Source organism: Elaeis guineensis, chromosome 7 (assembly GCF_000442705.2).
Source record: "Elaeis guineensis isolate ETL-2024a chromosome 7, EG11, whole genome shotgun sequence".
In the NCBI taxonomy this organism is placed as follows: Eukaryota; Viridiplantae; Streptophyta; class Magnoliopsida; order Arecales; family Arecaceae; genus Elaeis; species Elaeis guineensis.
This window is the reverse complement of record NC_025999.2, coordinates 18,265,180-18,286,065: the sequence shown is the minus strand read 5'-3', so window position 1 is coordinate 18,286,065 and position 20,886 is coordinate 18,265,180. Positions and strand designations below refer to the sequence as shown.

The 20,886-nt window shown below is 36.3% G+C and overlaps 1 protein-coding gene across 1 annotated transcript; it reads right to left on the bottom strand.

The window, feature by feature from the left end:
- Positions 1-678: 678 nt before the first annotated feature.
- LOC105060441 (peroxiredoxin-2F, mitochondrial) lies at positions 679-19,261 on the bottom strand. Its single transcript, XM_010944135.4, has 5 exons — positions 18,884-19,261; positions 18,738-18,767; positions 16,645-16,803; positions 6,719-6,813; positions 679-941 (listed from the first exon to the last, which is right to left on the bottom strand). The coding sequence occupies exons 1-5, from the start codon at positions 19,085-19,087 to the stop codon at positions 836-838; spliced, it is 594 nt and encodes a 197-aa protein (XP_010942437.1). The 5' UTR covers positions 19,088-19,261; the 3' UTR covers positions 679-835.
- Between the last annotated feature and the right edge of the window lie 1,625 nt (positions 19,262-20,886).

Genomic DNA, 20,886 nt, shown 5'->3' with positions numbered 1-20,886 from the left:
CCAAACATGCAGCCAATACATATTGTAACTTGGACTAGTTCCTCTTTATCTTTCTTGTAAATTTATTATTGAGATGGAGAAGAACCAATAATATTGTACAAAAGAGATTGTTAAATGAAATCATCTCCTTTCTACTAAAAAAAGAAAAATACACATCCATCTAAGACCATAAATGTAATTCTGAAGGACACTTAAATCCCAAAACATAGTGTTCTCACATACAAACAACACACCTTTAACAAATAACTTAGCTTATTAAACAAAGACGCAAGCACAAAGTAGACCATTTCATCAAGTTGCTAGTGTCAACAAAATATACGATCCCTCCAGAAGCAACTCAACAAAACCAATATTCAGACGTCTAGTAGCTCCAAACATAATACCATATTTTAACGAAGGTTGGAATGCCAACCATACTACACAGGCACATTCTATGAAAAGATGCAGTAAATAGGTAAACAGATACCCTAATGAGTTTTTGGCCATGACTGCTAGTGGCGTGAGGAGTTCGATTAGGCCAAATTATATATTATCATGTGAAATTTGAAGTTTTCCTTGCTGCTGCTATAAAATAGACTATGGTATGAAGAGCTTAGCATGGATTTCAACAATATCCTGTCATGTGCATGTGGAATCAGGCTGTCTCTGTGATAACAGTCAACAAAATGCCATCAACAATGACAAAAGTATCATGATTGATGTAGTTATTATAACAAAACCGAAAAAGAATTTTAAGGCAGAGTTCGTTGCTCCCTTCATAAGTTTCACTTATTTAGGTTTCTATTTGTCACCCAGAAGCATATTACAGTCAAAGATGCATGGACCCCCAAACAGATCAAAACTGACCCAAGATTACCTCACCACCAGAAACCTTGAATTCTGAAGGGACTTTCTCAACATTAAGCACTTTTATCTTACCATCAACAACATACGCTGACCACCTGCAAAACAAGCAGTTGTTCCATCAAGTCAATAAGCCATAACACTCCAAAACAACTATGATCCACAGATGTTGTCTAAGGCCAAGATAAAATAAATAATAATGAAAACAACAGGGGCAAATTCTATTGTCTGCACTCCAGTTCACATCATAAGAGCCTAGATACGAACAAAACATTAACCACACCTTAGTGCCACATTTTCTAGATTAAGTTTATAAGCATCCTATATGAGTGTTAAACATGAAAAGAATGATGAAGTTGTTGAAAGAAAAATAAATCGACTTGCATGACAAGTGAACAGAGTCTTAATTAAGCAAAAATGTAGTGTGGACCACATTGCAGTCATACTATAACCATATTTGAGATAGTACACATAATATTGCAATCTCAATGAAGAAAAAAGTCCTTCACATATGCTGTGACACGAAGGTGCAAGTTGATAACTGTAGCCTTACACTTAAGGATACTGCTTTATTGACCGATATACTATTTGGCTAGGCATTTTCCATGAATCATATTCACAAAACAAATAGAAAAGCATGCTTCCAGATTCAACACAAAATCAAAGCACATCTAAGGATTGAAGATGTTAAAGGTCACGATGGATTTTTAACCCTTTTTATATCCTTGTATTTTATCTTTTTCTATAAAAACTCAGAAATTAGAGTTTGATAATTATTAACTCTTTCAAGTTAAACAGACACATGAACCTATATTGAATCAAGAATTAGCAGGCTGAAAGTGGCTTAGGACAGTGGATGTGGGTTCAAGCTTGAAAAATCCAACTAGAACTAGCTGGGTCGAACTAGTTAGGTTGCATTTAATTTTTTCCAGCTCTGGTCTGAATCAGGTCCAAATTCAAGAGGAAATAGTAGGATTTTTCACTTACTCTTTATTGGGAGATTGAAACTCATCCAATCCATAGGTCTGAAATTTGGTTATGCTATAATATGTTTCCTTTGAAGTAAGAAAATCAAGAGACAAAAACCTCTAAAACACATATGTTGGTCTTACCAGAATTGGTGATTCACCAACAAAAATGCTTTACATACAGGATACAATTAATCTGTTAAGATATAAATCCATATAAATCTCAAGTCAAGGTCATACAACTCTACTGCTATTCTAACCTTTATCCTCCGACTGAATTTCTCAAAATGTTTAAGACTGACATTTTCTGTAGATCCACACTAGATTATCCACATAATTTTAACAAACAGAAAGACAAGAAATTTTTTAATGGAGAAAACAGATGATAGCTTTCACATTATACAGATGGTAGAATTTTGGAAATATAAGAGATTAAAGGAAATGATGCAGACTTCAGAGGCTTCCCTTTCCAAGTTGCTGAAGAATTTAGTGTTCCTCTACATTGAGGTGTCTCTATTAAGCTGGGGTAGATGTTTTCTAAGCACATTATTGGTCTTTATATGCATGTTAATTTCTTGTAAAAGCATAGCATATGAAAGTAAATAGTTTCTTTTAACCTCCTTTCCTAAAGAATGCTAGATGTATACATAAAACTAAAAATACATCCAACATGCAAATAGTGTATTATATGTGGACATTGCAGAGAGGTAAAAAGGATCTAATTGATTATCTTCATCAACTCTTTCTCTAGGGCATTCAGATCCAAATTTGTTCCTGACAAATGGATGCCCTCAACAGAGAAATGGCTCAAGATTAAGTTGGAGTTAAAGATATCGCTAAAAAAGCATGGGCTGAATTTATAGTTAGAAATCATCAAGAAGCAAACTGTTTGATTGGCCTTATTGATTTACCTATGCAATCAATGGAAATGAAAGAGCTTCACGGATCATGAGGAAGATGTTGTGGTGGTGATAAGAATCTTGAAGAATATCATATCTCGGTTAAGAGTTGCTCCAACATAGCAATGGATTGGATTTTGAATACTAAAAGTAGAAAGAACTTAATACATTATGCTGAAGGATAAGCAAAATCTTTGCCCAAGATTATTTGATAGGATGGTGTCACATTTTTCAGTCTACATGCTAATAAACTTACAATTGAAGGGGACTCTAGCACAGTCATCAAGTGGCTACAGGCTGATCATCCACGGCATATATTCCTTATTTGCTAAAGAGGAAGAACAGTCTGCATTCCAGGATGTGAGGATTTCTCATTTTTTCTAGTGATGAGAATCAACTGGCAGACTGGGTGGCAGACATGGTGCTACATTGGCAACTCAGCAGATGGCATTGTAATTTTCCACAAGGCTTGATACCTTGGCTATCTATTATACTAGGGCTGTAGGGTATACTAGGGCTTAGGAATGGATGTTGAAGTCCTTATTCAACTAGGGATTCTTCACTTCAAAAAGCTGGAGTTGATGTCCAACTACAGCAAAGTTATAACTGTATAATTTGTTAACAGTTCCCCAACTCTTTCCCAAAAATGAACAAATGGATAAATAAATAACAGGAACAAAATGTAATGATTCTTACACAACATAGTAACAAATTATGTACACATGGTTACTAGATGATCAAGCTTAGCTTGGAATACACACAGCTTGGACCCACCTGCATTGTTTAAGGCATGCCCAGACTAGAACAGATTCTGAATACAAACTCTTTAGCTAGGTTTAACCTTGGATTCAAGTGGAAACAAGAAAGTCCAAAGCTAGAACTCAGCATGGACCAGAGAATACTCTTACCACTTTGAACTGTCCAATTTGGGAGGTACCTAGCCATAGTGGGGGCTGGTTCCCCCTTGGTTTGAGAAATCCGGTGAAACAGGAGAGAAGGAGAAGGGGAGGGAAGGCGAGGGAGAGAAAGGGGAGGGAGGGAGAGGGAGTGAGAGGGGTTTCAAGCCCCATCTCCTTTGACTACACGAAAATAGGGGTGGAGCTCTTGTTCCACCCGCGCGTGCATGCGCGCGCGCGCACACAGAGAATGGCTCGAAAAAAATAGGAGCTCCACCGACTTCACTTGAAAAAATATTCAAAAAGAAGGGCAAAGCCCTAATTTTTGTGCTCTCGGCCTCTCGTTCTCCCTCCCTCCCTCCCCTTCTCTCCCTCCCTTCATCTCCCTCCCCCTCTCTCGCAAAATAGAGGCTCCACCGCTATTTTCATGCAGCCCAAGGAGAGGGGGCTTGAAAGCCCCCTCCCTCCCTCCCTCCCTCTCTCTTTTCCTCTTTTTCCTTCTCCCTCTTCCCCTCCCTTGCCAGCTCTAGCTGTGTCAGTACAGGCTCGAAATGGAATGGCATGGTACCGTATGGCCGAACAATCAATATGGGTTATAGTACCAGCACAACATACCTAGGCATGGACTCAACCATCTTGACTAAAGGTGAGCACAGTGACAGCTGCTGGTTAAGGTCACTAATAAGGATAAGTTGGGGCTACAATTGACATGTTGGGGTTGGCTAGAACCAGAGTAAATGATGGGATATGGATTGCAAGCTTAACGGCAATGTGATGAAGAAGTGGGAGAGGTAGTAAAGGGTATGTTGTGCAAAGCTGCAGTGGTTAGGGTGGGTGAAGAAGAGAATTAAACTTAAGTTTTATAGCTTACTTCGAGCTTGATGCAGAAGAGATGAATGTTAGATCTATAAAAGTATGTAAATTATAAGCATTTAATTTTAGCTTAGGCCCTACGCTCATCAGCCCAAGCTTGGATCAAGTGGACTCGGGCTTCTATATGGGTAATTCTCAGGTTTTAGAGTTGGAAAGAGATAACAAGATATGGACCACCTTTGGCACAGCCAACATCGGCCTGAAGCTGGACACATTGATTATAAGTATATATATTAGAAATGTGATGTAGGGCAATGTAGGAAACTAGGATCAAGGGGGTTTCCAAGGAATACAAATAACCTCCATTTTTTTTTTCAGGTTTGGCAAGCACCTAGATAACTCGTAAATTACAATTGTATTGCACCGCAATAGGTTATCAATATAGATTGATCCAAAATCTGATTCAAATATAATTTAGCACTTATGGGTACATAAGAAATGTACAGAATCAATTCTTTTTAATGAATAGACCCAATCACAACTTCATCTAGAATGAGGATTCACGACCCAAGGGGACCAATACATCCCGAGGGTACTATATCATTCCAACAAGAGAACCATACACAGGATGCCCTCAGGAAATGAATTTGCTTAATTTGCTTATGAACTAGGATGCGCAAGCTGTCATAGTAGGTAAAATAGTCTAGATAGATAGGATGCCTAGTACTAGCTATGACAACTAGGTCTTGCTAACAAAAAGGGAGCCCATTAGGGCTCTCTTTTGTCTCCTCTTGTTTAGGAACAAGAGTGAGCATAACTGAGAAAGAGAGGAAGGCAAAGAAGGGATGGAGGAGAGAAAGGAGAAGTTAAACCAAATAAACCCTATCATTGACTCAAAAACCATCAAGGACCTTAAAAATATAAATACCATTGCAGTTTCATTGAAAATAAACAAATTAAACATGAAGAATTTTTTTAAGAAAAGAAAAAACTGGCCCCCAATGCTGTACCAAGATGCCCAATATCCCGATTGTTGGGATGAGTGTCCTAGCACTGCACTGACCTGAGAACAAACTAGGACAGGTATTGGGATCTTGAATCTTTGTTTTGGAATTTGTAGAAAATTTGAAATCCTACAAATTTATGGAATTTTGAACCATGAAAGTTAAGCAAAGAATGTGCAGATGTGTGGAAAGATTTAAGGGATTAAGAAGCAAGTTTTATTAAGAGAAAAGGATCTGGATGGAGTTGGAGAGAAAGAAACTACACATTTAGAGACAATGGTCTCAACTCTCAAGTGGATGAACTTAAGCAGGGATAAGCTGGTGGCCTTGCATCCATCATCAAAGACCTCATCACACATAGGTTCAAGATCATCACAACTTTGTTTAAGCAATCACAAGATGAAAAAGTGGCATGAAATTTGTCAATGAAAAAAATCAGTTATGCACTAAAGGGAGGACCCGCCTCCTTCCTATAGACTTAATTCTATCCATAAATGCTTGCACAAGCTAAGACTTTTGTTGACAAAATAAAAGAAGCAACTAAAACCATTCAAAAGATTTATTTATTTATTTTAGACTTCCCTAAACCAGTATACACATATGGGACTTCTCAACAATAATTACTTAAAAACTGAGACCAGAAACCTAGAAAAATTATAATCTAAAATATTAATCAAGAACATAATGAAATTAGAATAGAATTGCTCTAATTACTCCTACTCCTACCTGAAATAAATAAATGGCTCAAATTTGCTGAAAGAATGATACTAAATGAAAATTTCATACATACAATACAAATGCAAAAGTTAACTCATATAATAGAGAACAATATATTATCGGTAAGTTATGATATAAAATACAGCTAACCTTAATCTAATCATCTCAACAGCTTACCTCTTCTATCCTTTTTTTTTTTTTAATTTCTCTTAATTCCATGATCCTCTTATCATCTCCTTTCCTCTCTCCTCCAATATATTCCCCACTCTTCTAAGCAATATAAAGAAACATATACTCACTTCTATTCTAGCTTTAGTTTACCTGTCGATGGCTAGATTGTTGCAAGTTTTGTTATGTCCTAGAAATCAAGCATGAATGGGATTATAGCATAAGCACCATGGCTAAACCAAGAATCAAATGCTAATGGGCTAAGCAAATCACGTTATTTGGATCATTGTGATACATTAAGGACGAAACATGTCGTCAACATAATTTTAAGAGCACATATTAATTATATTATTATACAACATGCAAAAGCACTAAATAAGTACATAATGTGTCATAAAGGCTACGTCTACCTTTGAGAACGATGTCCAAGCAAAGCAGCTGAAAGATCCAAATCTAACTCCAAGCTCTTATGGAAGCTCCCATCAAAGTCACCATAAAAATCAATCTATGAAGGGAAGAAAAAATGATGTACTGCATTTAGTTCACTTGTCACAGGTACATTGTGCTGGCACAAGATAATTATAGAATCTAAACTGATCTCGCTTAAGTGGAGCTTCATACACCAGGAAAAAAAATATGCATAAAAACTATGTTAATTTGAAGGTACACTCACAGCCTAACACTGCTTAATTGACATCCAAATGATACTAGATGATCAGGATGGCACAAACTGTTTCAGACCATTACATATTAGAGTTGTCTCACTATTTGTCCAGATTAAATAGACACCTATATACTTTCATCATTTTCATACCAAAGGGCAGTGTATTTTTCTAATTTAAAATATCTTAGTGATTTGTCACATATGAACGAATCAGTTATGCTTTATATTGTTGTCCTTTATTTATGATCATATCTGATTGTAGACTGAACTAGATTGCCCCACTATAAACAAACTTCTAGTTACATGTTTGTTGGGTGAACCTAGCCATCCTGCTTATGCTTGTCAAATGAAGGATTATTTTGGTTATAAACAAAAATTGCAAACTAATAACTGCACAATGACAATTGATATGGGAATTGACCTTGTCCAGTGGCAGCTAGTTCAGAGTTTTGATCGATTGTTATTATCCAAATTTCCACTTTTTTGTAACAAGAAAACAGTTTTAAAAAAGAAATTTGTAACTGTGGAAGTTAGGCCATTGAAAACAAAATAGGAATATGAGCCTGTAAAAGGCATGGAGATCCAGATAACCATAAATTTAAGACTAAGAAATGCTTCAAACGCCTCAGCCAAAGCCATTAAAACAAGGAACCACCAGAATCCATTGTGTACTGACATTTGCAATAAGCCAATCAGAGGACCTGTACTAGCAAAGTCTAAAGTGGAGGAGGAGATTGGAAGATAGATTATTTTACAATAAGGATCAAATGATCCAGAGTTGCTAGCCCACAAGAAGCCTCTCCTGCATCTGGATATATTTAAGGCAAGAGAAGATTGTAGAGAATATAGTTAGAGAGTAAAATGAATCATTTCGACTGAATGTGATAGCCCAAACAATGGACACTTGTCTTCATACTGCATTCTTTGAGTTTAGTGGATGGAAAAGGAGTAGCCTTCAAAGATGAGTCCACTAATTGTTTCCGGAAGTTTGCTCTTCGAATTAAATTATGTGCAAGACAAGCGCTGACAAATAATTTTAGTGAAAGATTTTTGCTTATTGATCATGAAGAGCAAGAATAACCTCTATATCTCTCTAAAACTATTAGGAGCTTGTTACGTGTCCTACTTGCATGCAAAAACAGGTTTCCAAGGCCATGGTTTCGGTAGTATGTTTGTGTTATGGGTTCGTCTGCATTGGAGTCATGGATTGAAGGAGTCAAGGTAGTTAGCACATGATAAGGTCAAGGAGTCTTAGTAGCAGTTAGTTTTAGCTTTTTGTTATCATGTAGTTGCTTTTTCTTAGCTTGTTTTTAGCTACTTTTTGTCGAAGTCATGTGTATAAATGGAGACAATTGTATGGAATAGAAGGTGTGGATAAAAACTAAAAGACAACCCGTTAACTTGTCTTACTTGGAGGTTGTGGTTTCTTGCAAAGTAAACACATCCCACTTTTTTCTATTCTTCTCTCTCCCTTTATCCATCGAAAATAGAGAAATCTATGAAGAACGCTCCCCACCAAAAAAGCCCACTACCTAGCCACAGATGTTACACGAGCTGTCTCTTTAGCTTGTAACACGTTGGTATCAGAGCTCAGCATGGAGAAGTAGAGGTTGACTTGCTTGGAGAATAAAGTGGGATATTTGGCTGCTGGACAGGAAAGATTATGGAAGGAAATGCAAGAAACATCTGCTTCCATTGAATGCTCATTTTGACCAACTCACTAACAACATAGGGTGTGAGCAAGGAGAGAATTCAAAACTTCAAATAACCAGCCCTGGCGAGGTAATGGATAGGTAAATAGTAAGATTGGGGCAGTAATGGAGAATTCAATCAATACCTTCTCATGATGGTAAAGCTAGACTTTTCTCATTTTAAAGGCAATGATGATCCCACTAGCTGGATTTGCAGAGCTGACCAATTGTTTGGGTTCCATCACATCCCACTTCAATCTCTAGGAGAGCCAACCTTTGCTCCTCCATGCCAGGCTTTGATACCAAAGCATTACGAGCTAAAGAGGCTCCTTGATTAATGGGTCTGTGGCCAGGTAGTTGGGTGTTTTGGTTTGGGAGCTTTCTTCTTAGCTTTCCCTATTTTGGATGGATAAAGTGAGAGAAAGAAGAAAAGAAAAAAGTGGGATGGGTACTTTGAGGGAAAACACAACCTCCAGGTAAGATGAGCTAACAGTTTGTCTTTTGGTTTTTATCCACACACCTTTTATTCAATGCAGTTGTCCCCAATTATACATGACTTCAAAAGAAAGTGGCTAAAAACAAGCCAAGAAATAGCAACTACATGAGAACAGAAGCCAAAACTAACTCCTACTAGAACTCCTATTATGAATACTTGACCTTGTCATGTGCTAAATATCTTCTTCAATACATGACTCCAATGTGGACTAACCCCTGACTCAAACATGCTGCCGAAACCTTGGCCTTGAAAACCTACTTTTGCATGAAGGTAGGACATGTAACAGAAATGTCCATAAAGGCAAACAATTGAATAACCAGTTGTTAAGGTGAATGATCAAATACATGACAAACCATATCTTGGTGTGGAGAACTCTGTTTTGATGTTCGTAAAGAGGATACATCTGCAGGATTTGTCTTTGTTTTCATGGCTAACTTTAACTTTTGGATCAAAATACTTATGGTTTGGTTGTGCATATCATCTCAGTAAACAAGGCTCCTGCCAAGGTCTACAGAGAGACGAACATATATAACCTAACTCCTGCATGTGAAGAGACTGTTTCCATATTTCAAAACCATGACACCTAGATCACAATCGAGCAACCTTTCTATTGCGCCAAGGCACCACCCCCCCGGCTCTCTCTCTCTCTCTCTCTCTCTCTCTATATATATATATATATATATATATATATGCACATACATAAACATAAATTTGCATGTGCACTAATTTGAATTAGATAGCACATCTTGGTAAAACATGGCTGTCTATAAGTAGGTTTAACAATCAATCAAACTAAGTTTTGCATGTATGAGATGCATGTAATATAACTCAGAATGTACTCAACACTGAAATTTGATATAACTAATTCCATTTTTTTGCCTTACTAAATGTAGGATTACATTAAAGTATTCTTAAGGCATGAGCGGTATAACAAGTTGATTTGCCTCAAAGAATTTACAGTTTAGTGTTTATAATGACTTCAATTATTCTAAAGAAATCTTTTGTAGATAGTGACTTCATAAGTGTAGTGACTTTATAAGATGAAGCATTGTTGTTCTCTTCTTATAAATCTCCAGAAGGCAATAACTACAAACTACGATAGGGGGGTGTTTAGTTCACGATTGGAACCAGAATCGAAATGGTAAAGTATTGAAATGGAAATCAGAATGGCCATATCTCCCGAAGCATTTGGTTCGTCACCGGAATCGGAATCGAAATTGGAATGGAGATTTGAATCCTTAGGAGAGTCGGGATTGGATTTTAGGGGGATTGGGTCATTTCCATTCCACTCTGGAATTGAAATTGGAATAGGACTCTCCCTAACTAAATAGTTGGAATGGAAGTCACCCATTACATTCCCATTCCAGGCCCTAACTCCCCCCCCAACCAAACACCCTCTTGCTATCCATACATCACAAACTATCCTAATATATATGTTAGTTGCTAGTTAATATGTACATAGAGTAATATCAAGTTAGCATAAGCTAAGATTGTGAAATCATCCTCACACAATAACAACAAAAGTTTACGATGTATGAAAAACTTTATAAGAGGGAAGACAATAGTTGCATATTCAAAAGAAAAAGAAAAAACACATAGCAGGTGGTTATGCATATCGCTAATACTATTAAATGCCTACGTATAAGTAATATTAATTCAATGGCCATCCTACATATCATGTGTGCTACAGTGCTTTGTACATGAAACACCACTACCAAAACATGTAACACCTATTGCATGAGTATGGAGTGGGTTAGCCATGATGGCAGTAGAGGTTCACATACTTGTTGGTGTATATATACATATATAAAAGACAACCAAACTCAGAGTGAAAATCATACTGGTCTCATCCAACCAGTAGCTACACATCATGGCAGAATAATTCTTCTCAACCAGTCACAGAACATCATCACCCAGATCTCATCACCACCTATCTAAAGATCCACCTCCTAAGATTCTTCAAGCCCCAACAATTCTTCTCAAGGAACTAGACATATGCTGTTTATATCAAGATTTTAAATCCCATGAGACGGGAGTATCCCGATTTCTATGGGATGGGACATGTTGCCGTCCCACTCCGTTCCGACATTTAGAACAAAGGATGTCTCAAGACATCCTAATCGAGACATTGGGACGCTGGTGAGACGGTCTTGTCTTGACACATGGGATGGTACTCCATCCCAATATCCTGCTGAGATCTGAATCCTTAATTTATATATATATCATCGATTTCCTCAATAAGAATGACTATTTAAAGAAAGAAAAAAATGCTTGAATTAATTTTTTAAAAGAAGATAAAAAATTAGTATTGTTAGCCTTTTGGATTGATACAAAATAATAATTTTGTACCCAAATGCATCCAACTAGTGAATCCTGGCTTCGAATCCTCAAAAAAAGAAAGCAAATCAATGGTTAGAGTCTAGGATTATCTGGTATAGAAGCAAAGTTATTTGAGTTATCATGCAAGGGTTTTTAAAGAGCAAATCCCGGATAAAGGCCTGAACTATTACATGACAAAATATATGCCATGCTTCAAAGAAATACACATTGGTACAAGTCAGTATATAGATATGATGACATAGGCCAACATGTTAAGGACTGGCAGAATTTTCCATGTGGAACACACTATTAGAAATTTGCTCTAAACCATCCTTGAAGTTCAAATCAATATCCCATGACTTAATCTCCAATCCTTTTTTTCTTTTAGTTTATACGTCGAGAAAGAGTGTGTGTGTGTTTGCTGTTTTCCCTTTCTTGTTTTTTTTGTTTGGGCAGCAGAGGGGGCGCCGGGGGGGTGTAGCAAACAAGTGAATGACATGGCATTATGGGTGACTATCACATTCTAAACATACTAGAAAAGGAACAAAAATCCAATATAGGCCAGCATGTTAAGGACTAGCAGCATTTTCCATGTGGAACACACTATTAGAAATTTGCTCTAAATCATCCTTGAAGTTTCAAATCAATGTCCCATGACTCAATCTCCAATCCTTGTTTTCTTTTAGTTTATACATCGAGAGAGACAATGTGAGTGTTTGCCGTTTTTTTCCTTTCTTTTTTTTTGGGGGGGGAGGTGGGGGGTGGGTTGGGGTTGTGGAGGTAGCAAACAAGTGAATGACATGGCATTATGGGTGACCATCACATTCTAAACATACTAGAAAAGAAACAAAAATCCAATATTATTTCTAATAAGCACTTGGATCACAAAAGAATTAGAGAGAGAAGATGTGAAAGTTTCATCTCATATAGCTAGTTGGTAGATGAATAAGTGTTCATGGGAAAACCATGCTGAAATCTTGGTTTGAATATTAGGCCCTACAAGCAAAGTTTTCTTCAAATGTTTGAACTTTAAGAAAAAAATTAATCAACTTGGTTATATATTTATGCAGATACAAACACAGATATCTAAGATGGACTATACTCCTCTTACAAGGAGTGGATGCATACTCCTCTTAAAAGGAGAGAATGTATACTCTCAATTCCAAAACCAATAATGGAGTATCCAAATCAAATGTCCACACTATTGATTATGATCTATACCACTAAAAATGCCTACAAGCCAAAGTCAAATATTTTGGCGGTCCCTAACCTATGTATCATATCACAAAAAGGAACAATTTGTATTGTGCTAGCATGCTATAAATACATAATAAAGAATTTAAATTGAGAATCCATCTCATTGATCAAGATCCATACATGTTAAAACAAGTATAGATCGAAAATCAACATATTTTAATACTTAAATCATAGCAAAATATGGCCTTATATCATTTTAATCGCTCATTTTTGCACCTACTTGATGCATAGGTTAGAGATCACCAAAATGTGTGGGTCCTCGATTTGGATGCCTCATCATTGAATTTGGAATGGAGAACAATAGATACCCTCTCCACTCAATAGGAACTTATGTATCTATTTGCAGATCAAGACTAAATAGATTTTACTAATTAGATCATGGCAAAACATGGCCTCATATCATTTGATCCATTCAATTTTGCAACCACTTGATTCATAGGTTACAGACACTCAAAACATGTGGATCTTCAATTTGGATGCCCACTATTGATTTTGGAATCGAGAGAAGTTGATACTCTCTCCTCTTGCGAGGAGCATAGGCCATCTCTTTCTCACACACTCTCTTTCTATATATATGAAGTTATGTACATTATACCAGTGTTTGGCATGTGTTATGCTAATGATTGGATGGATAGGTGGATATGACGCCATGGAGGGAGAAATAGTTGTGATCCTAATCTATATATTGAGGCATGTGAGAAAATATGAATGGTTGTGAATTTGCCAAAAGAATAAATGTTAAGGAGTTTGTTAAAAAAACATTTAACATAAACTAAAAAAAAGGAATAAATATTAGGGAGCTCTTTTTCCAAATATGGAGTTATAGAAAGGGAGAACATGGGTTAATCCCCACTCTCCCTTGTCAACCTCTTTTTATAATGAGTTGAAAAAGAGTAGTTCAAATTTATTAAAAGATAAAAAATATTGAGAGACGTGGACACTCTATGTTCTGCCCCTCTCCATCTCCTCTGTGATTGGGAAGAGGAACTGCACAAAAGCATGTAGGCCCTTTTATTTCTCCTAGAGGGACTTTAAAATGCACTTCCCAAAAAAGAAAAAAATCAGCTATATTAAAGAGTCCAAGCACCAAGGGAGATCTAGCTACGAAACCTTCTCTCATTTAATAGTAGAGATATATAGTACATACATACACACATACATATACATATATAAGTAGGTGTATTTTATTATGTCCAAGTGTATATAGTACATAGCATGCACACGCACACATATAAGTGTATATAGTACATAGCGCGCGCGCGCACACGCATGCACACGCGCGCCTGCGAGCACGCACGCACGCACACACACACACATGTTTATGTCTATGTGAATCTCCAAGTTCTTTATAAAAAAAAAAAAAATCACACTTGTGTTTAATTGAGACACACACATATACATATAAATACAATATGTCTGTGAATCTCCAAGTTCTTCATTAAAAAAAAAAATCATACTTTTGTTTTATTTGACGTGCAAAGAAATCTTGGTTTCAAATTCATAGTCATTTAGCATTCTTTTGTACATTTCATACAAAAAATACTAATAAATGTGACAATGAATAATAAATAAAATACTTATAATTACATTCTATAGTTTTAATTGGCCCATCAAAATGTAAAACTAATTAGAGCTAAGGTCAAGTACATACATCCTAGATCTATACAACTACTTCCTGCATTATCCTTTGGAAATATAAGTGAGCATTTGGTGTGTTGAAGTGGAAATCTTTCATACAAACATCAACTTACATTTAAAACATATAGAAAATACTTGAAAGCATCAATTGACTCTTTTAAGAAATGGGTTGGCTGCTTGACTAGACACCTACTTTAAGCAAGTTGGGCCCCTAATTCTCTAGGTTGAGTGGCCCAAGAAATCAGCCTGCCACAAGATGGGTGCCTAGGTAAATCCATGCTTAAAGCACATGACCTGGGCGGGCACTCAGGCAGGTATGTGAACTGGATTCAGGCTGAACGGGTTACCTAACTACCACATAAGTCAACGAAACCTGATCCATTCAATATCACCTTTACCCTTTCACCTTTGTCTCTCCCAAATCCTTGATTATTCTCATCCATTCATCCCCAAAATGGTAATCCTAGTAATCCTGGTGGTTTGGTGGAGCCTTGATGGTGGTCACCAATCAACTTCAAGCAATGAGCAAAAAACAACAAAGGGCCGTGGAGGTGCCTTGGTGATGAAGTCATGAGGTGGAAGTGGTGGACCTGGTGGTGAAGCAGCAAATGGTGAAAGGCAATGGATCACCAAGGCAAGTTTTTTTCCTTTTATTTTCTTCTACTTTCTCTCTTTTTTCTTTTATATTTTTTGAATGGACTCCTGGACTAGCACCGATAGCAATAGTGTTGAGTCTGTTGTTGCTAGTGGTGCCTGCAGCACCACCAATGGTGGTTTCTGCTACTGCCATTAGTGCCTATGATGCCTCTAGTGGTAGTGGTTCTACTTCTTATGGGACTACCACTGCTGGGCCACTAGTAGCAGCAATGGTTGGGGTCAAGCTGTCACTGAAGCACCCATCTTGACCCTAAGCATTGAGCGCCTGCTAGCTACTCGCCTCATGCCTTCATTGTTTTAAAAGTTTGTGATAGTGATCAAGATACCACAGCAATATCTAAAGGAAGTAATAAAGTTCCAAATAAAATAGACAAGGACATTTCATATGCTTAGACCCTTTTACAGCATATTGTTCAAACCCATAAAATATTAATGGCATGATGAGTATCTCCCAAAATGTTTCCTCTATCACCACAAAAGCATCTATCCATATTACCTACATCCAAGATTCGTCATCTCGGTACCAAGCTCCGTACTAATACCATCCTATTACTATGTTGGTACGCTTGGTACATGAACCAATTCAATGTACCGACACTCAATATCCCTTCTATTGCATACTAGCTTGATATTGGTATTGTCTGGTACGATTTGTATGCACGGATATGTACAATTGGTATGAACCAGTAACAATCTGTGCAGCAAATCATGCCCACATCTCCTTGGGTTTATCAAATATGACTTCTGAAGTCTTAGAGCATGTGGAATTCATGCTTCTTTTGTCTGTCTTTCTCTATTTCACCTTCTAAGTTCTTTTTTTCTTCCATTCTTTTAACATATTTAATAATGTAAAAGCACTCGGTTGCATGCATGCGCGTTTACCCTGCATGTAGGTAGAGCTATCGTAACAGAAATATTTCTCACATACTTCAGGAATGACTAAAATGCCCTCTATACAATGACTAAAATGCCCTCTATACAAAGTTCCCCTGCAACTATCATCCCAAAGGATGTTAGTTGTTTAGCCAAATGGATTATTTCCATTGATCCTGCATCATGTGTTGGCCATATAATGCATACAGATGGATGAACAAATAACTTTCAGGTTTGCAATAGCACCCACAACCTAATGGTGTGATGCTCATCTCCAATGTATATCGCACCAAAAAAGGCATCCATGAGAATGAAACCTACAACAAATAATGACACATTCACAGACAAAAATGCAATACCTGCATGCTGGCATGCATATATTTTCTTGCATAGGCATATACATATACTGTCATGCATGTCTGTAGCATACATACTCAAGATTTAAAGTAAAATTGCATCCATGTAATAACTTGCATGTAAACTATTTGTTAACATAGGAAAGCCAGCCATGAATCAAGTTGTGGAATTGTTATGTGATAAGAACACCTTGTGGATGATAAAGTAATATAACAAGAATTACAAAATATATCTATGGATATCATTATCAATGACCTTGTATCTATAATCGTTTTAAGCAACAGAAAAGAAACAAAATCCTATTTATTCAGTATGTTCTTGAATCTATATGGCTTACCACAGTTAACAAAAATAAAAGCAAAAAAGAAAGATAAAAATGCTTACTGCTTCCTTGGCCTGCAGGTTTTCTGCCCAACCATTCAGAACATATGGATCATTGACAGCCACACAAATTACAGAATCAATCCCTTTAGCTTTGAACTTGTCAATGTTGTTCTTGTAGCTAGGCACATGCTGTGCTGAACAAACACCAGTGAAAGCTCCCTAGTAACAATTAACACAATTTAGTAACTACAACCAAAAAATTAACTTGAAGCTGAAAACATAAGTACATTTGATTTAACTACAAGAAATGAGAGACATAAGGCTGCTACCAAGCAAATGATACAAAGCCCATTATAAAATGAAACATGCAAAATGAGAAATACTAAGCCCTTGTTTGAGAGACAATTAATCTACTAATCTGTGGAAAGAAGTTTTGAATTAGACCATGAAGAGTCAGCATTTTAATTATAAACTAATACCTTTTGCATTTCCTAAATAGCTCATCCCTATAATACATTAATGTGTTTCAGTGATTGTTATTTCGCCACTGAACACAAAGATGAATATGGTAAAAGAACTTTGTCATCACCCACTAAGTGCTAAACCCAAAAATCAAACAAAATCTTTTAAGAATGACTCTCTACCATCCACTAAAAAAGAATATATGTAATAAATAAACACTGAAAAAAGGTGCATAGAGAAGAAACCTTGCTAGCTTGAACACAATAACTGATAATCTGAAAGGGGCATTATATGCACAGCAAATATAAATAAATAGCACCAATAACAAAAAAGAAAAAAAAATAAAAACAACTAATACTTTTTTGTTAAGTTCTTCCAATAATTCACAATAAATTACACAAAATATTTTAATTGCTAAAACATTATCTCTGCATCCCGAGTATCCTACCTACCCACTTCTGACATCCTTTAGTGGCTAATCTTATTATTTCAGTTTGCATTCCGCAACAAACATTAGAATTCACATACTTCTATGATCTATCAGTATTTCAGACTTTCAGTTCCTAACCTTGAGGCAGTTCTTGAGCTTTCTAGTTTAAACTCATACAAGAATACTTCACCAGCCTAATCAGAGTCATTTGTATCCCACAATCATTTGATGGTTAACTAAGAATATCTCTTCCAATTCATCTTCAGTTCAATGCAGGATTACTTTCTATTAGTCTTTGATGAGATACTAAACCCTTGACTCATTTTCTTTAATCAAAGTACATCCGAGTTTGATTTCTGGTGATGTGCATCTCACAGGCTATCACATCTTTACTAAAAAAAAGTGTACGGTAAAAACAGCCAGTCAAATCACATGCTATATATATATAAACATCCCTTCAAAAAACTAGTTTCATATCCCATAGTGTATACTATGTGTTCTTTTAAGGTTTTCTTAGCCTTCAATTTTAACCTGCTTCTTTGGGAAGTCATAGCATAATTTTATGGAAACAATGAACACTGAAATGAAGGATTTCCTGTGTTTGCCTTTCTTCAATGGGGCGAGGACAAGTAAAAATACAAATAAGAACCAAAACCCCAAAGCTCAGCATTGTAAGCCAAACTTGACAAAAGAAAACGTCCAAGCAGAACATGAAAATCTAGCCTATACCACCGTATGAAGCACAGTTTTCAAACCTCTGTTTCCAATACAAAAGGACCAAGTTAAGCACCAAGCTTCCAAGCAGATCAAATGAAATGACCATGTAGAAGCAACCAATCAATCTTTTTCCCTTCAGTAGACCAAGGATATCTTTCTACTAAACTCTGATTGTTATCTAGGCGAGACTATCGACTGCAAAATAGATGAGAAAACCATGATTGGATCTAACAAAACGAGATTTCCCACATCTAGGAAAACAGCCATTAAAAACTTTTCAAATTCATCTGTTTGTTCATCAAACAGATTTCCCTTGAATGTAGGACTCGCCCACACTTTCATCTCTCAGGCAACCAGGATACTATCTCCAAAATCAGTCACACAACTAGTTTTTGCCCGACGAAACTCACATTAAATCCCACCTTGAGACCTAAGTTCTCTGAAAGCGCTCTTTTCCGGCTCAAAAATTGATCAAGATTACATATATTTCTGATCATTTCCTCAAATAAAACGAAAAAAGCAAGGGGCTTGTAAACAGACTTACAGGCAATCCAAAGACGACAACTTGCTTTCCCTGAAAACACATTAACGGCAAAAAAAATCAAATGAATAGCAAACACAGATAGAAATCGCGATCAGAAAGGAAGACCACTCCGAGAGAGGGAGAGAGAGAGCAGGAGAGGAGAAAACCAGGAAGATATCCTTGAGAGGGGTGGTGGAGAACTTGGAAGAGACGCCCTCGTCCCAGCTACGAGCCTTCTGGAGAGCGACGCCCGGGGCGGCGGAGACGATGTCGCACCCCACGGAGGCCGCCGCGAAGGCCCGCCGGAGGGCCATCACCGCCGCAGACGGCAGCGCTGCCGATCGCCTCGCCCTCATCAACGCCGATGCCATGCCTCTCCTCGTCCTCCTCTTTCTCTCGCTCACTTTTGGAACAACTGAACAAATTTCCCCTCCCACAACTAGAGCTGCCGACGTGTGGCGGGGCGAAGTGGAAGGAACAGGCTTAAGCTCCCAATGAACTGGAGAAATTATTCCCTACACTGCATGCACCTCGTCACCAGAAATCATATGTGCGGGCACCATCAAGTATCATACCGAGCGAACTTCATAATTTATCATATTTTTTTATACTAATTTTAAAAATAAAAATTATATGAAACAGGCGCTAAAAATATTATACGTTCATAGTTTGCTATATTTTTTTTAATATTAATTTAAAAAAATTTAAAAATTTAATTTTTTTATTAATAAAATTATTAATTTTATGATTAAAAATATATTTTTTATTTTTTTTAATATATATTTTTTAGCGATACATATTATATGATCATATAATACATATTAAATAAAATAATCATCAAACAAGTCAATACACATCTATAAATAAATTGATATATAATTTTTTAAATATGAATTTCACCAATATATAGTATATAGTCAGGTGATATACACCTAACAACGATCTAATATACATTTATAACTAAATTAATATATAATTTATCAAATTTAATATTTACCAATATATAGTAATAGTCAGTTGATACACACTTAGTAAAATATTCATCCAACATCCCAATCTATAGGTAAAATAATATATAATTTTTAGAACATAGTACTCATCAGTATACAGTATATTAAAAAATGATACATACTAGATGACTTACTGATATATACTGTAAGCTATTTTGATACACATTCAGCAATGATCTAATATATAATTATAAATAAATTGATATATAGTTTATCGAACTTAGTATTCACCAATACATAGTATATAGTCAGTTGATACACATTTAATAAGATATTTATCCGACGTCCTAATACATATCTATAGATAAAGTGATATGTAGTTTTCAGAATATAGCACTCATCAATATATGACATATGAGAAAATGACACACAGTAGATAGCTTACTACTACTATTATAAGCTTTTTTGATACACACACAACAATGATCCAATACATACCTACAGATAAATTGATACATAATTTATCAAACTTAGCATTTACCAATATGTAGTATATAGTCGATTGATACACAGCTAACATATATTTGTCTGATGTCACAATACATACTTTTAGATAAAATGATATATAATTTTCATGAACTTTTAGATGCAAAGATCTTTCAAAAAAAAAAATTGAAAGAGAAAAATATGACTCAAGGAAGACCTCATAGATAGGAGAGATAATACATGGGATTTGGAAGAAAAAAAGAGACTAAGGAGGAAGACCTTACGAATGGGAGAAATAACTTGATGAGGAAGATAATAGATAGAGAGACTTGATGAGGAAGAAAGAGGATATGGATGGCCACGAATGGTCTCTCTTAGGCATGCAATTTATTTATTTTTTATTCTTTTAGTTATGGAACCAATGGTCTCGGTTAGTAGAAGAAATCCAATTCCTATTTGATTTCTAAATTTTTTCTTTAAGATGTGAAAAAAAGAAAATATGGCATGAAATTAAGGCCGTCCTATATGATGGCCTATAGTAACTGCCCCATATAATTTTTGTTCGTCAAATGCTGTTTACTCAGCTGAATGGATTTTCTAACTTGATCTCTTGGCTGACCCTTCTACCTAAAACTCTAATGATAAATTTTGATGATATGATAAGACAACATTAGGCAATTGCTGCTTTTATTCTTGAGCACGGATCTTCTGTTGTGCACTATATGCTGTGCATT

Coding starts and splice junctions, on each gene's coding strand:
- LOC105060441 (XM_010944135.4), bottom strand. CDS start 19,087: ATGGCATCGGCGTTGATGAGGGCGAGGCGATCGGCAGCGCTGCCGTCT. Junction 16,804..18,737: donor TTGTCGTCTTTGGATTGCCT/GTAAGTCTGTTT, acceptor AATTGTTACTAG/GGAGCTTTCACTGGTGTTTG. Junction 942..6,718: donor CTTGGACATCGTTCTCAAAG/GTAGACGTAGCC, acceptor CTTGTTTTGCAG/GTGGTCAGCGTATGTTGTTG.